This window comes from Styela clava, chromosome 9 (genome assembly GCF_964204865.1).
Source record: "Styela clava chromosome 9, kaStyClav1.hap1.2, whole genome shotgun sequence".
NCBI lineage: Eukaryota > Metazoa > Chordata > Ascidiacea > Stolidobranchia > Styelidae > Styela > Styela clava.
The window spans coordinates 16,065,343-16,083,338 of NC_135258.1; the positions used below are offsets into that span (position 1 = coordinate 16,065,343).

The 17,996-nt window shown below is 32.2% G+C and overlaps 1 protein-coding gene across 1 annotated transcript; it reads right to left on the reverse strand.

Annotated features, from left to right (window-relative positions):
- Window positions 1–121: 121 nt before the first annotated feature.
- LOC120338765 (pleckstrin homology domain-containing family A member 2-like) lies at window positions 122–16,456 on the reverse strand. The gene is made up of 9 exons (XM_039406707.2): window positions 16,230–16,456; window positions 15,403–15,505; window positions 14,986–15,083; window positions 14,674–14,829; window positions 11,913–12,032; window positions 11,217–11,285; window positions 9,592–9,723; window positions 8,327–8,413; window positions 122–3,680 (listed from the first exon to the last, which is right to left on the reverse strand). Exons 1-9 carry the CDS (start codon window positions 16,368–16,370, stop codon window positions 2,868–2,870), a joined length of 1,719 nt encoding a protein of 572 aa, XP_039262641.2. The 5' UTR covers window positions 16,371–16,456; the 3' UTR covers window positions 122–2,867.
- Between the last annotated feature and the right edge of the window lie 1,540 nt (window positions 16,457–17,996).

Genomic DNA, 17,996 nt, shown 5'->3' on the forward strand with positions numbered 1-17,996 from the left:
GATGTCAATGTCATCAAGCCGCAAAGGCGACAGGCGATGGCTCTGTGACGACACAAATCTCCACAATTTGATAAAAAAGCAACTACCGTACTTCGCCATTCAACATTCCCGAATAGCAAGAGAAAATCAATACCATTATTTATTGCAGCAAAACGAAATGAAACTTGCCTTTATAAAGAAGTATCTGCATATATGTAAATTAATATCACAAAAAATACAGTAAAATTGTAGGAATATTGCAACCTAAAAAATTACTACAACTACAAAAAAAACAGCTATTGAAGAACGTGGTGATCTTCAGCATGGCTCACATAAATAGAAAAACAAATGAAGTGGTATTGGTTAACAATATACATCGTAATAGGAAACTTTGTGACATGCCCCATCAGCAGGGACGTTAGGCTGGCAGCTTATCCTCATTTATTTCAAAACCAAGAGCAATATTTTCAACCATGTGCCACTAAATTAATTCAAAAAAGAAAAATATATTTGGATTTGACAAGACTAAAGCCAATATTTTTTATTCGACACATCTATCGCATTTCACTATGAACAAGGCTTTGTACAAGCAGCCTCTGCTGGGTGAGGAGCAGGGCTGGGCATTTTCGGATACCTGACGATTTCAGAATCAAATCGAATATTTTTTTCGAATCGAATCTCAAATACTTGGGGGAGATGTATAATTGTATGTTACTTTTTTTTTATTGTAATTGGTCCTGGCAACAAATGAATTACTGAAAAACATAGAATACATCACTCCGACAGATGAGTGTTCAAACATAAAAAAACATGTTTCATCAATAACTCACTACAGAAAATAGTCATAATGCATTGAAAAAATATGGTTTGAATAACAAAAAATTGAGGATTGGATGAAAGGAAAAAAACAAGATGGTGGCGATTCGAAATTTCGCTCTGAACCGATTCAAATAATTTACTATTCATTTCGAAATGTCCAGTCCTAGTATAGAGCCACTTTAGTTTAGGAATACTGGAATCTTTTCAGTTCGATATTGCCTAATCAATTATTGACACCGTGGGTGATGAGCATGGGATGTTGAACCCAAGATTCTAACCAGAGACTGAGATGCCATCATCAGTTTAGCCTAACACTTAAACCACTGAGCAAATTCTATATATTTATGACATCATTGGCTTTTCAGAAAACAATCTCATGAAATAAATATTGGATGTAATTTTTCAAGTTATTGATTGGCATAAAATTGTATATCTCATCGTATTTCATCACTTTTCTATCAGTCTGTGAAGGAAAATATTTTGTAGAAAATAATCCAACTACCGGTACTTAGCAGTAACTATACTGCAATAAGCAAAATCAGTCATGTAGTTTATATAGTGCTGATGGGACACATTACCAAGGCGGGTGTTCAGTTACGCATCATCCATTAGCAATAATTTCACTGGAGAGAAGTAAGATTTCAGCAAACAAGGAAAAGGTGTTTCAAAATGTTCAAAAGTAATAATATAACTGAATAACTGCTCCCAATTTATAATAAAAATTAGAGTTTAGATCATATGACAATGGTTATAAAGTTGGCTGCTTGATCCAAATATAATAAACATATATACAGCTTTTCAAATTACAAAAACATTGCAAACAATAATATAATAAATGATTAGTATTCGAAGAATGTGAGTGCATTGCAACTCATAAACTCTGTAAAATAGCAAACCCATAATCTCAAATAATAAATAAATAGTACGTTACTTGGTGAATTATGTACAAAAGACATCATATTTTAACAGAAAATATGACTTGAAATATGAAAATATGATTCAACCAATTTAAACAAAAAAAAATCAAGTTGGAATTAGTAGAACAGCACTACTGAAAAAACGCATAAAGAAAACAAATGGCTTGTTTTCAAACCTCACTAAATGCAAAGAAAAAAATAAATAAATATGCAAAGATCTAAAAATCTTGCTTGGATAAAAAAAGACTAATTCTAGCAAATAGCAAAATTGAAATTGCTTAACCCTTTCCGTGCGGTGGGCACGTATACGTACCCACGACAAAACTCGCTAGTTTGCGGCGGGTACGTTGATGTACTCCACTGTTTTATTTAGCAATCGGTCGCAAACTGTTGGTCTAGTTTTTCCGGGTTTTAGTTTATTGATAAGAAGCCTTCTTCGAGATTAACATAAGCGACGGTAAATCTCGCTTTCGTTTACCATGGGAGTTTTATTTGCGGCGGAACAAGGGAGTGTTTTTGATATATGCAAATTTCGGTGTTTTTTGGGTGGTAATAGAAGACATATTATCCCTTCCATCTACCAAAGTATTTTGAGTTAGATAACGAAATTGCTACAGTAATATCATGCTATTGTTTGCCAACCAAGAAGCGGTAACAGTAAAGGATTTAGCGAATATTTCTATTTTTTATCACGGCTTGAAGTTTCAACACCCAAGAAAAAAATGCCTTTTTTCTATCCTGTTTGTGACTCAGACCACCCCTTTTGAAAAAAAAAAATTTTTCAATCGCCAATTGCAAGCTCTTTAAATAAGCTTTCCAACGAGCCGTCAGTGGGCAGCAGAGGATCATTACTTTTTCGTTAGTCGATCGATTAGTTGTGGGCGTACAAATGCATAAAGTCGGCGTAGCAAATACGATTATTTAATAAAAAATAAAAATCGCATGGAAAGGGTTAAGAATTCGTAATGTATTGACCGTCCATTACCAATGCTTATCCTGCTGTGTTAATCCAAAACCAGTTTTTGACTGCCAAAATGCACTATTTTTAATGAAAAAAGTTATACAAACCTCCATAGTTCTGCAACATCAAATTACACATTTTTTTAAGTTAATTTACACCTTTTTTTATAATTATTGTTTGGTATTAAAACATCATCGCCTTTTTTTGGCATCAGATTTATTCATTTTTTCTGCCTTCTTGTTGAGAACGTTATTTAGTGAAAAGAATATACCAGTGTTTCGTTTTTTCTTAACGTTACTTGGCTTAACAGCAGCACGTAGATCTACTTTTGGGTCAAGTTGAAATGATCTCGACGATCTGACACTTGTACTTGAAAAAGATTGCGTTGAGACAAGAACTTTTGAATCTCTATTTCTTTTTTCCGGGGAAGAAAATGAGGCGGAAGACGGTTTCAAAATAGGCTTGGGTTCGTTGCATGCCATTGTTGTCGACAATGGATAGGAACGTCTATCATTTGGATTGCTTTTGCCAGGTGGAAGCCACTCGTATTTAACAAGCGGTGATGACATATCTGACCCTGAAATTGACCTCATGTACTTCTTATTTTTCTTCGGTTTAGGGGGTGTGGCAACTTGAACATTATCAACAAAAGCTGCGTTGAGTGAATCCACACTACTACTCATATTTCCACTTTCTTCTGAGCTACTTGCAGTACGTCGAAAATCATGTGACATCTTATTTTGCTTTCTACTTGCTTGTGATTTGTTTGGGGTCATTGTTTTGTAGTGTCCGTCATTTGCAGCTGACAATCTGTAATAAGCTACAGGGGATGGGGAAGCACTATGAGGAAGGCCATACCTTGGCACGAACACTTGAGTAGAATTACGGTGAGCTGGAGAAGCAACAGACAAAGTAGATTCCACTTTGCGTCTTCTTGCAACATTGATATTACTGTTAGAAGCATGTTGTTCTACATCAACATGGCTATCTCCAGGTTCACTTCCCTGAATTTAAAATATCATTATAAAAAATGTAATCACTTTTTAAGTAGATTATAAATATGATTATCATATACACCATTAATAGAGATTTATACATATAATAGGTAATGACTAATTTGAAATGAATATGCTTCTACTCGCTATTATTAATGAAGGTTATACGTAAATGCTGTTCAAAGATTTTAGCATCAATAACATTGAGGCATTTGGAAAATTGAAATTGTCATAATACCATCTTTTGAGGCGAAATGGTAACCTAAAAGGTTGTGGTCTTCTGTATAATTAAATACAGTGGCACAGCCCCAGAGTGGGGGACAGTTCGGAAGTCAAAACACTCCCTTTTTCTGATATTTGTCAAAGACTGAAAAATTCGCTAATTTAATTTCTGTACATCATCGAGTATCGGTAACTGTAATAATACTATACTATTATTTTTTTGAAACCAGTAGAAATTCCAGCATATCGGATTTCTTTCCTAATGCTTAGTGCAGTATCGAAAAAATTCAAATACCATTCTATATATGAAGTTACAGAGGATCAGGCAAATCAGGTAATATGAAAATTTGACAATATTTTGTTATATTGATTTGAAAAATTCGAATAAAAGAAAAAATTACAATCCACTTGCCTACATCCATCAGTCGAAGTTAGAAGATGTTCGAGATAAAAGATTCTTAACAGAACAAAAGCAAGAACATAAATCATGCAAAAATTAATAACACAAATACAATATTAAAATCAAAATACAACAGAAACAAAAATTTGAAAATGACAAAGATTCTTACAAAAGTAACATTGAATGAAAAGGAGTTCATTATTCATTACATATATCCAGGGAATTTAGATTCGACAAAATTTAAGTTTTATAATATTCTAAAAAATGCAAAAGTTTTAGGAATTCGAATAATCAAAATGGCTGCTTGTTCTAGCATTTATTTATTATTGTGGTGAAATAAATTTGCTTTATTAAGATTAGAGTAGTGTAGTGTTTAAGTCATTGTGTACCTCTTGTGCATTGTAATATAATATTTTACTTTCTTATTTTATGTCTGTTATCTTACTATAATGCAGCAGTCCTACTACTTGTATAGGGTATACATGTCACACAATTGTGTCTTAGGCCAGTAAGGTCTTGTACATTGATCTCGTCTTTGATATGCTATTAAATTTTTGTGTCTAATAAATAATAATAGTAAACATAATATACAAGTATTTCAGAAAGCCCAGGTTTATTCAATATTATTTTATAAAAGACCGCGAAAATACATGAACAAAGTACTATGCTTCCGCATGGAAACCATTTGCATATGAACTCTTGCGCATCAAACAATGGACAAATGCGTCTTGATTATGATTATACTATGCAACTATCTTCTATTTTTTACCTAGCGAATGAATGACGTCACTGTATTGTGTGATTGCCTGTTGCCCTTCTGAGTCATATAGAAACAAATGTACTTCCCTACTAAATAAGGTAATTAAAAATATATCAATCATTGAGACAAGTATTGTTTGCCTTGATATAACACCACAAAGCTAAAATATTTATTCATCTATGAGTAATTTACAATCAGGTAATCAATATTGATATCACAATACATCATGGCCTACATGACATCTACAGCTTTTGCTGAAATATTTAACGGAGATTACCCTTATAATAATGACCTAAACACGTGGGATTCCTTTCATGATCTTATACTGATTGAATAAAATTATCCAAAATCCGATTGTATTTATGTATCCATGGTCTATTGGCAATGAAGTATGCAGCGTTCACAAGAACCTAATTTTAAAATCCAATCTGAAACAGGGATGTCAAAAACAAATTGGATCCTCGAATTGACTTAATATATATCGTATTTGTTATTCACTTTTTAGGAACAATTGAGAATAGTATTATTTGAAAATTTTGAGCAATTGAAGTATCAAGTAATCACTTCATTTTTTTCTTATCTTCTGTTCCTAATGGAAACAATTATATGTGTTATTTGTGGAATAAGATCCAATTTAAAATGTACGTTTCTCTATATTCCGAAATCAAAGTATATTATTTTAAAATGTATTCAAAAAAGTGGGTTATCAATTTTGGTCATCTTTGTACGATACTTCGGTCAATATATTATGCAACAGAACTTGATTCATAGTGAAAATGTCATTTTGCCAGTGTTCAATAATAAAAACTATTCTCCAGGACAGGGTTTCTCAAACTATTAGTGTTATTGAGCCTGTGAAGGGTTGATTATTATTTATGAATCCCCACAATGAATTTATAAAATTATCTATTGGAACTTATAGATGATGTCATATTTGAATTACCGCCTTGTTGCCACATTCCGATGCTACCAATGCCAAATTTTTTATTAATGCGGTATTGCTTCTTTGGACAGTTACAAAATTAGCCAAGTCGGTATATTATTAATAAGTATATGAATAGCTCGCAGAGCCCCTAGGTTTCTCTCACGGAGCCCTGGGGCTCTGTATGAAGCACTTTGAGTACCTATGCTTCAAGTCTAGGACAAATACAAATGTTGATAATCAGAAAATATTGTGCTGAAAAGCAACATCACGATTGTACAACACTGTACTTCCAAGTCAACATATTATTCTATTTCTCTTTATAAGATTTGGTATATAACAAGATATGAATACAGAGTAGGTACTATACACAAAAAAAACTATTTTATTTAAAACAACCCTATACAGTATCTCATGCAGCAAACAAGGTGGGAGGGACATGGTTTGATCTTGAATTTGAACTTAAAATAATATATAATCAAAATGAAATAATTTTGATTGACAATTTTGATGACAGAATGATTCTGGAATATGAAACTGTGAATAAGGTATGAGCATGTTGTTAGAGTGAAATTAAATCTGCTTTTTCAGAAATTCCTACATCAACATAGAATAATTTGACATGTTATGAACTTTTTTTAATCTGAAAAAGCACCATGGCAGCCATGTTTCAAATTTAAAACAAAAATACTACACTACAATTGCAACCATGATGATTCCATATCCGGTCATTCAATATCTAATCAATATTATGACATCACATCATAGAGCAAGTATTACATACAATAACATGACATTATCCCGGATAACTTGACTATGTAACGCTACATATGTTATCAGTTACAATAGGATGATACTATCGTATACAATTAAAAAAAATATTGTCTATTCAGCAACCTTATAAAATGCATGCATGACCTCACATTTTGATGGTTAGCTTAATTATCGGAATGAATAACACTAAATTGTATAGAAAGTGAAAAAACCTAATAATGAATGTACGTCATTCCCTACTGTATAATTTTCCCACAGATTACTATTACCAACATATTCATCGATTTAACAAAAAAATTTCGTTGAGCTAATTATAAATATTCAGTTAAATAAAACAAATTTTAGCTATTATCCAAAACTAAGAAAAATGATCAGAAAAGACAAGTGAAATTATTTAATTTTCAAAGTGATTTTTAGCATTTCATCACATTTGAATAATATGTTCATACTCATTTACTCCGAACAAGACATACAGCCAAATAATAAACACATACAACCCAATAATAAACACATAAGCCAAATAATAAACACATACAGCCCAATAATAAACACATACAGTCACCATGACAAAAAGAACAAACATAGATACAATTTACTATGCATCACAATATGGATTACCAAATAAAATTGGACTGGGATTTTCTAATATGCGATGCTACCCGAGTACAACAGTTACATAGTAGCACTGAATGCTTCATGTTGGGAGTGTTTATTTTCATGTATTCTTTCCTTTAATAGTACTGAAAATTATATATTGTTATTTCGAATGTGAATAAGCAATAAATACCATATGTTGTGTTATCCCTTTATTAACAACATAAACAACCCAGCCAGTCAAAAATTTGAGATCTATAAGCACATGATGACTAGATGATTGTCATGTATGAAACCCTCGATTCAAAATGTATTTTTGGTATTGCCTACTTTGTTACATATCGGGCATCATGGAATCAATATTTATGTGATTGGCAGCATCATTACTGTAATATTATAATGTAAACATTCTGGCAAGACAGGATAATTCGCAACAAATCATGGAAAAATCCAATACTTCCTATTTGTAACCTGTTCAGTGGAACGTTAAGCCTAACAATATGAATAGTGTGGTAATGATATGGCATATGATTTTTCAATATTCGAATTTGTGAATGTATTTTCTACAAAGTTGATATTGAGTTGCCATGAAGTTTTCAGTTATTTTTAACAGTAGGCCATAAGTCACCAGCGTCATAAAATCATTATTCAAATTTGACAAGGTTAATAATTGGACATGATCAATTTGAGCCATTCCACTTATTCAAACTTTTTTTATACGATTACAGCAATGTTCAAGCAAAAAATAAAAACCATTTTAAATCAGAATAGAATGGATTTTAGATGGCGAATTGAGAATCACAATGTTTAGATTCAAAATATAAATTTGATCACTGACCGAGTAACAAAAACTAAACTTACATGCAAATAAAATGACACATAAAATATCAATAACGTTATGACAACAGCGAATGAACGATACATTAGGTCACTAAAATAATGTAATCAGTAAACCATACTTGATTAAGCATAAATTTACATACCTTTGTCCGATGCTTCAAAGATTTTGTTGTATGAACAATATCATTGAAAGCTTTAACCCATGATTCCATTTCTTGTTGATTATCAGCCTGAAATATTTTGATATAGATTCTAGAAATTATTTCCGCCTCCATTGGCTGTGCATGATTGAGTGAATACTTCAGATGGATGACCAAAATGAATGAAATAACCATGAACTTTGAATTAATATCTAACATATATGAATCGATAGATACCGTATTTTCCGGCGAATAAGACGATTTTCTAGACCTAAATTTTTGGCCTGATTTAGGGGGGGTCGTCTTATTGGGCGAATATGGTAATATTGATTTTTTTCGATGTCAGTTTATTCTGCAATTAGGACCATGAAATATCTTGCGAGCGATAATATGCCCTCCCCGACAGTTTAGTTTGATGAATAGGCGTTCTCGCTTGGTAAATCTGGAATATAAACGCTTTTTAACTATTGTATTTGAAGTTTCCACATTTGCGTGTGCATCACGAGCAGAGTATAAGTCGCCAAGATGGCGTCGCATTTGTGTGTGCATCACGAGCAAAAGTAATCGATGAAATGAGAGAGCATTAGCGCGTAACTGAAAAATACAACAACAGAATCGGTTAAAAATAATAGTGCGCTTTTTTGCTAACTGTCGAACGGAGACGCAGGGTTGCGATTTTCTTACTCGTCTTATTGGACGAATACACGGAAAAACCCCTTTTTTTGGGGCCAAAAACAGGCCTCGTCTTATTGGCCGGGTAGTCTTATTCGCCGGAAAATACGGTATATTCGGATATGACATGGAACATTTGATTAGTGTTTGTCCGTAACTATCAGTCATTATAATGTGATACTTTTGGGCATGCTCATTTTTGGGTAATCCTGTAGTATGTGTACCAGGTTAGGGTTAGGCCATAATTTTATTCCGATTTTTCCTATTTTAGTTCTATTACGACTTACGAGTTCGGAGACTGTCTTTGTTAGCAAAGTGAATATTCTCCCTGCACATAGGTCCCTTTACACAACTTTATGTAAAGTAGGTGAACAAAATTAATTATCCTTATATTGGTACACACACTTCTGGAGTGCCCATTTTTGTGTTGATTAATTGATATTGTTGTGTCCTTTCATTGTTTAGAATATACTATTGTAATATAGAATTCTGTCATTCAATATGAGCTCAATTGAGAGATTAATTGATTATTTCTTCGCAACTCTACACCAAATAATTACTTTTTAGTAATAGTGATAATTTTTGGTTTAACAAACCTGTATGTAGTAAATTCTTTCTGTAGTCACAACCATGAATAAATTATCCTTATTAAATGAAGAAGGAATGTTTGAGTCTACTTTGGCAGCGAGAATATCAGACAGTGGAATCGTACGAATTGGATCCCTGTCCTAAAAATTAAAAATATAAATTAATAAATTCAAACTTCCACACAAATTTGATGCATTGGGCAGAATGACTACTTTCTTTTCAAAAGCAGCATATTGTAATAATAATATGTAAAGCTATTGATATGTAATTTAAAAAGAGGGTGGTGTGTATGTTTGTACCCAGAAGTTTCAGTAATCAATTTAGAACTCTTTGCAGAAAAGTTATGTTCTTTCTAGAATATGTTCCATATGACCTGGATTCTGTTTTTCGAGGTCACCCTGCATTACAGGGAAATATTGATAAATAGGGTGAAAGCTAATGGTTTTATTAGTGTACAAGGTTTTTTGAGTTAGGATATAATACTAATTATCATTGAGAATTTCCTTCATTCTATTGATCTATCATAGATATAATTAGTTAGTAGTACAAAGTAGTACATTAGTTAGTACTAGTAGTAGTATAAATTCACATAATTTATATCAAATGCATTGAATAGAAATGACTTTCTCATTTTTCATTGTAACCATGTCGAAAAGATCAAGTGTTTGACTAACTGATAACCAATTATTTGTATAAGCAGTTACTGGTATACCAAGTTGGCGAAATAATAGATAGTCTGTTTTATTCCATCAAAATCATAGAGTTAGAGCAGGTGTGAGCAAATTACGACACACGGGGCAGATCTGGCCCACAGAAGTGTTACATCCGGCCTACTTGTGTCTGTTGAAATCACAACTATAGTTAAATAGATATAAATATTTGTTGGAAATATATATGAAAATAACATCATAACGACCCCGATTGTTAAATTGTCGTTCTTAATAATATTTAAACGTTGGTAGCTGTTGTAAATAAACAGTTTTTTATGCATAGTTTTTCACATTGAGTTTTGAGTATTTGGCCCAGTAACCAAGTCTATTATCAGTAACTGACCCACTCAGAAAAATAATTGTCCACCCCTGAGTTAAAGTGTATGGATCACCCCTACATTTTCAAATAGCAGAACATGCTAAAGATAATTCTAATGATGTGAGGCAGATTCATCACAATTATAGAAAACTACCATTGGCTTTAAAACATTTCACGTTTCTTTTAGATAAATTTATTTCACGATAATTCTTAAAATTTCTGATTGATTTATTACACAGTGAAAACCATGATATATCACAAAATTTACCTTTTCAAAAAAAAGAAATAAAATATGATTCCACATTACATGGTTTAATGATTGATTACACGAATAAAATAAAACAATGAAAATTTTTGAGTATTCTGTAGTGTTTGCCTGAACAATATCAATCAGACTTCCTTCCTCGAAAAGTTTGCAATTCAATATTTGCACAACGAAGCACAAGTATTGTCAAATTCAATAACAATACATAAATAATCAATGTTATATTAGATAATTGATATAGGATAGTTGTATGGAAGTTTTGTTATAGTTTTGTTATATGGAAAAAAGTAACCATATCTAAAACAGGCATACCAGTAAATAACATAAAATTTCACTTACATGGTCTGTTTTGTGATATGTAAATCCTTTTGTTGTTAATATGAAAAATCTTCTCTTCCAGTTCTTCCTCTGTAGAAAAAAAACATGTTACATTGAATATTTATATTATAATGAGAATTATTAAATAGAAACAAAAGCATCCTTTCATAAGAAATGAATGTTATATTTCAATACAGAGTTATCCCGATAAATCAGAACCCAAAACAAAAATGAAGAAATTTCATTATTAGACACTTGAACTTCTGTTTGTGTATGATTGTACCTAAAAGTTTTAGTAATTTAGGATGCTTAGAGCCAAAGTTATGTTCCCTCTACATTAAAAATATGTTCCAAATGACCTGGGAAATGGTTTTTTTGACCACCTTGTATAACGGGAAGTACTAATTAAATTAAAATTCAGAATGCAAAATATAGGAAGGAGGCAATATATAATTTAAGCAGTGGATTAGTAAATGGTACTTTAGCAGCTTATCCTTGAATGAAAACAGCAGATGCATGTAGAATATAGTTATAAAATAATGCGCTGGGAAGGTGTTGAAAAGGATTAGAAAGCATTAGAGGGGTTATTATTAGTAAAAGGTTTGCTCTAAGTATACCACAGATATGTAGAACTTAATTGAGCTACTACTAAAGAGTCATCAATTTTACATATAATATTAAATAATGGAAACGAAATTCCAGCTAATTAATAATTACCACATGGCCTTGTTTCACAGCCCATCCTTCTTTTATAACCACTGATGCCGATCTAATGGATTTCAAGTCAGCTTCATTTGAACCAGTCGATGCCAGGCTGTGAGATCTTGAGCTATTAGTCTGCAATACAGAAAATACAGCGGATCAAAATTTTTATATACTATGTACTATAATAGTTGAAACACTGGAATGATGGATAATACACATAAGTCTCTAAAACCCCAAGTCATTGGCCCGAGTCTTAAGGGAAGTCAGAGTCATAGCGGATTTTAAAACTAACTGCAAAATGGATAAATATAGGCGAAAAATACAAAAGACTTTCATCTCGTGTTCAACCATTGTTATTCTAAAAGTTTGATAATGCATTGGGCTGGGCCATTGGCAATATTTACGTCTGTATCAACAAGGTCTATTTTGTGAATTTTCAATTTTAGAGGTCAGCCGAGTTTGAGTCTTTTCGCTGGAATGACTCTTGTCACGTCGAGACTTTGAAAATGTGACCGAGTCTCCCAACACTGAAAATACATGCTACTGAGTACTGACACAGTGGCTGTCTGCCACATGCTAGCACAGAAATAAAACTCATTTTGGTGATGATTGATGACTTACGGGCAAATACAAATAACCTGGCCTGATATCAAGATTTCTGCCGAAAACTTGGTTTTTAACAAAATGAGGCCTGAGGGGCATATGACAAACTACCTATATTTCATTACACATTTTTTGTACTCCTTGTATCGCACGAATGCTAGAATAAAAAGAGTATTTTAGCAAAAAAGTAGAACGGAATCTTATTCCACATTATGGAAGTTTACCAATCTTTCACTAGAGAGTGGTCTAGTTTCGTCAGGTATAATCCCTACAGGTAGCCTACCTGACAGAAAGTCAAATGAAATCTTATTAAAATATAATTGTGTAAAATGATAGTAAAAATACTTTATAAAGAAATGGCTTAACATTATTACAATTACACAGGGCAGGATGTAAAAAATATTTCAGATAATATCATCAATTACAATTCCGGCATCCTATTTAGCCAATAATTAAACAAAACCTATTTGATATTAATGGCGTAAATGAGTCAAACAGAAACTAGGTGCAGCAGATTAATGAACAGCCTACTTCAATGTCTGATTCATACTGACAGCATCCTGTATGCTACATTATTATTAAGGTCATCATAATGAAATTACCTAGCCTAAGCAACAAGATAATGAGAAATGCTATAAATGTACAACGTCTTCTAAAATAATACAACCTTCCATACTTGAACGGCAATGATATAGTATAAAATATATCCATGTCGGAGATTGGGATTTTTATGTAGTGCACAATGGACGATTTTTTGTATATTAGTAGACTGTAGTATGATATTATATCATGAATTAAAGCAGCATCCATCTAAACATATTCTCAATAGTTCTTGTACAAGCAAATAGCAATAATAGGGTCAGTAAATTAATATGGTATACCAAAACATGGTTTTTGCAAACAATCGATAATATACACATTAAAAATATCTGGGTTAATGACAAATGGCATGGGACTTGAAGATTACAAGTTCTTACAGCAGTTAGGAAGTCAATAAGCTCAGGAAAATAGCCATTCTGACCAGAGACACCTGAGCTTTCAACGAGAAGTTAATATCCTAACATATGACTCTGAATGGGGAAATGACACTCAAACACTCATGCATTTAGATTGTATCGAATTGCCTGAATTGCATTATTATGTTTCTGAATGGAAATGAAATTGCAACTGACATACTAATTTCTATTGTTCTTTATGAATGATGAAAAGATTGACTCAATTTGAAAAATTTGCAAAAAGCCAATTTTTAAATAGAAACCAAAATTGCAATTCGGACAAAACTAAGTCTAACGGATGTGTGGAAACTACTAACTAGCACTTCTATTTTATATAAAACGTTGAATTTAGAGTCTTTTTATTAATTGAATAGAATACGGACTAGCATTACCAAATTAGGATTTTCAAATGCCCGTCAATCAGCAAAGAGATTTGGCCATTTCAATCTACCGACCTAATAGCCTTGTTCAGAGTTATCAACACAAAATATCAATGGTTCAAAGTGTTCAAACCCTAGTTTCTCCTTTTGAACACACAATACATTATCATTTCACGATCATGATATGTGAACCCAACATAAGTTATAAATAAGTGTAGGCCACTTCCTAACGTCATCATTCAACGGCATATCAAGAATATAATATGTGCCATATGTGCTGCGAGTTGTATGAAGAGTACAGTCATAGTGTCTGCATGAGAGATATCACTGTTTGTTGGTATTCATATTCTATAACTCTTGACTTGCATTTATTTTATTTTGAATATTTTAGAATGTTGCACGATATGATATTCGTAAAATCTGCTGTCAATTTTCATTTCACCATATATCGAATTTTACCGAAAAACATGTTGATTATGACTATTTTCATAAAGATTATACAACTGAATGAGGCTTTCCTGATACTTCATTTCGAATTCCATTCAAGATGAATTCTTCAAACAACTGGCCTAGCGATTGAATTGAAGTGTTAGACATGCCTATGATGACATCTCAGTTTCAAATCCCAAGCACACCCGTCAGGGTAGGCAATGCCGAACTGAAAATATTCTGGTAGCTCCATACATATTAATGAGTACTTGTGCGGAATGAAAGGCATTTAAATACGTCATATATACAAAATCAAAAGTAAGCTATTTTTTCATGATAATAATAATTTTTATACTATATTAATACCTTAATTGCTGACGAAGTGTTACCATCATCATAAACTATCTTCTGAATCACAACACCAGCAACAATTTCAGTTTTATAACTATATTCTTCGTGAAAATTAACAGAATTATCACCATTTAAACTTTGGTAAGCTTCATCTGTCTCTTCGTCAGAAACCTTGAAAATTACCAAAAAAAAAACGCTATAAGTTATAATTCAGAAAGAATAATAAAAGTAATTGATAATAAAATGCTTGTTTTATCTGGCACCAACTGATAAATGAATGTTTCGATTAACACAATAAAATCGTTTATCATACTGTAGTTAACTTACCACAATTTTACTAGCATTGTTCAGAATTTCAACCCATAATTTCATGTTGTCATCATCATTAGCTCGAAAATAATATTTTCTCATTGGCGTATTTACAGCTAAAACAATGATGGAATGAATTTAGAAAAATGATCCCGCGATTTTTAACGAAAAGTAAAACTCTTGCATAACAGAGTTGAGTATAGAAGGGTCAGTCAGTGTTAAGATACCAACCAATTCTTTCACAATATGAGCTCAACACCAAAATTTCAGATTTGTGATGTCATCATAGTTCCATACTAACACCAATAAACCATGTTTATAAAAATTCTACATAATTCAAAGTCGTATCATAGACAAACTATATCTTTTTTAGTTTGGAAAGACTATGAGTTGCATAATTGGAAAATCAAAATACCAAGATAAAAAATAACTTACCAAAACAGTGTTTGGCTTTTGATTTAACTTTGACAGCAGTATCAACTTGTGTGATAAAGTTAATATCAATGCTGCCTTGAGCAGATGCATCTTTTGATAGTTTCTGCAAAGATCAAAAGTATGATAAAAATAAACTCACAAATCATGTAACGGAAAGTGATTGAAAACAATATATTAACGAATCACCCAGAAATAACCAGAGAAGCAATATTCAAAATGTGGAAATGGAAGTTGCAAATGGCTACCATTGGACATTAGCTGAAAAGATATATGTTGCACAAAACTAAATTTATGATGAAAAGTTGGGTCCAAAAAACTATTCTTTCAATTCATTACCGATAATTAACTAACAGTCACTAAATATAAACTTATATACTTCAATAGGATTTAAGTTGATGTAGCCTGTAATTTGAAGATGAAAATGTAAAAGAATTCAACAAATTCATACAAAATAGTACAGGCCACCATTATCGACAAAATTCAACTGCTGCATCTTGGAATCAGAAAACTGTGCCCTACAGATATATCAGCTTTATACTTTTTGCATCGCAGCATGGAAATAGAAAGATAAAGTACTGAAGTATGCAGAAATAAAATTACATCTCAAAGGAATAAAACCTAATAATCAAAATCTTTCTTATATATATATTTTATAGATTATACGACTGTACTAATGATAATTTTTATAAAGTTGAGCTCATGGCACCATTATTTGCATTTGGAACATAAAAAAAGTTATGATACAAGGGCACCAGAAAAATAAAATATAACTTTAATAACTTGTAGTCTAAGTAATAAATTAAGTTGTTCTTCTTGTATAAAATTACCAGAGGATCGTCAGCAAACCATTCCAATATTCCTTTCGATTTATCAAGTCTTAAATATTGCTGGATAAATTTCCCACTTTTTTCTTTCTCTTCAAATTCTATAAATCCACAATTTCGGTTTTCCTTGTCAAGCTCAATCATATTGAACCGCAAACAGGCCAGTATAATGGCCAAGGTAATAAATAATGGAACGATCACATAATTATACTACAGATTACGGTATATAAAAGCCTGGAATAAAAAAAATGCAGAAATGAAATAAGGGTCGTCGTACGGTGGTATGCATATTTCTATTTTACAAATGTGTATAATAATCAGACTGGATTCCGATGACCTTATGGTCGTATCGCTCCCCCCAGTCTATACCGAATTAACTTTGTGTTTATTGTATATATTATTTTGTATACCATTGTTCGTTTACGGTTGACAAAACAATAAATCTCTCTCTCTCTCCATGACAGGTACGGTACACGGCGCGAAATTGCACGCGAGAGGGTGATTTTGCTCGCCAGAAATTCGCAATTGTTCACCAGTGAAAACCTGCTGGTGTTTGAATCAGTAATACAGTAATATTAAGATACCAACAAATTGTAGCTCCCCACTTCACACTAGCTTCCGAGATTTTACCAGATCGAAAAATGCGTAGCAAAAATTACCATTTTTGGACACGTCAGTGGACATAACGATCGCTTTAATATTATGTTGTTGTCCTTGTTTTTCTTCTCCTTCGTCATGACGAAATCGATTTTCTCCCCGAATACTGGACCAATTGCTTTGAAATTTTTAGTGGTTAAAGATTGATTTTTTTCGCCAGAAGGCTATTAATTTTACCTATTTCAAAAATTTCTGTGGACTTCAAGAGATTCGTTTTTTATGTGTTACAATAAAAAATAGCGACACCTTGTGCCGTATCCATATTTTTGAGCATAGTTCTCTTGTTTCGTGTTCACTTTGAAGACAATCGGGGAATTGACCAGTTCTACTTTTGTACAAATACAGTAGCCTACTCAGAGTGCGTTTTCTGTGGTTGAATTGAAGAATTTCACTCAACTCGAATTCGAGTTCTAAATAAGAAAAATACGTGTACTTAGATTGTGATATAATTATATTCTACTTTTGCACAAATACTCAAAGTGCAGTGGCTCTGGTTGAATTGAATCTCACTCAACTCGAATCCGATTTCATAATATAAGAAAAATACGACTAGTACGAAAAATACATTGGTTATTTACCAATGTATGCAAAAAAGTTTGATCAAATAGTGATGAAAAATTGGCTCTTTATTAATCAAAATGATGTCGACTCAAAACATGACGAGAATTGTTTACACTTGTCGGTATATACTCCATCTACAACTAGATTGTAAAATCTTGCAGTAAGTATAGTCGAATAAAAATTGTGTGGAGCTATCAATGCTAAGTTTCCTCCGCCATCTAACGGGATTGCTCTGTGCAAATTCAGGCTAGTTATATACGTGGAGATGTACAAATTGCTCCAAAGATTTTTCAGTTAATTTCATACTCACTAGATGTATTTAGTGCCATCACTCTCCCTAATATCTCAATGTGAATATAGTATTTAAAAAAAAGCATTTTAAATTCACTGAACTAACAAATAATTCAAATCACATGTGTGATATAACCTCATTGTAACTTACTCAGATAGAGCAATATATTTAATGCAAAAAATATCCTCGCTTTTTGTAGTATCAAATTTTGTTGAAATTGCATCTGCTTAAATATGACATTTTTTTAAATTTTTGTGAAC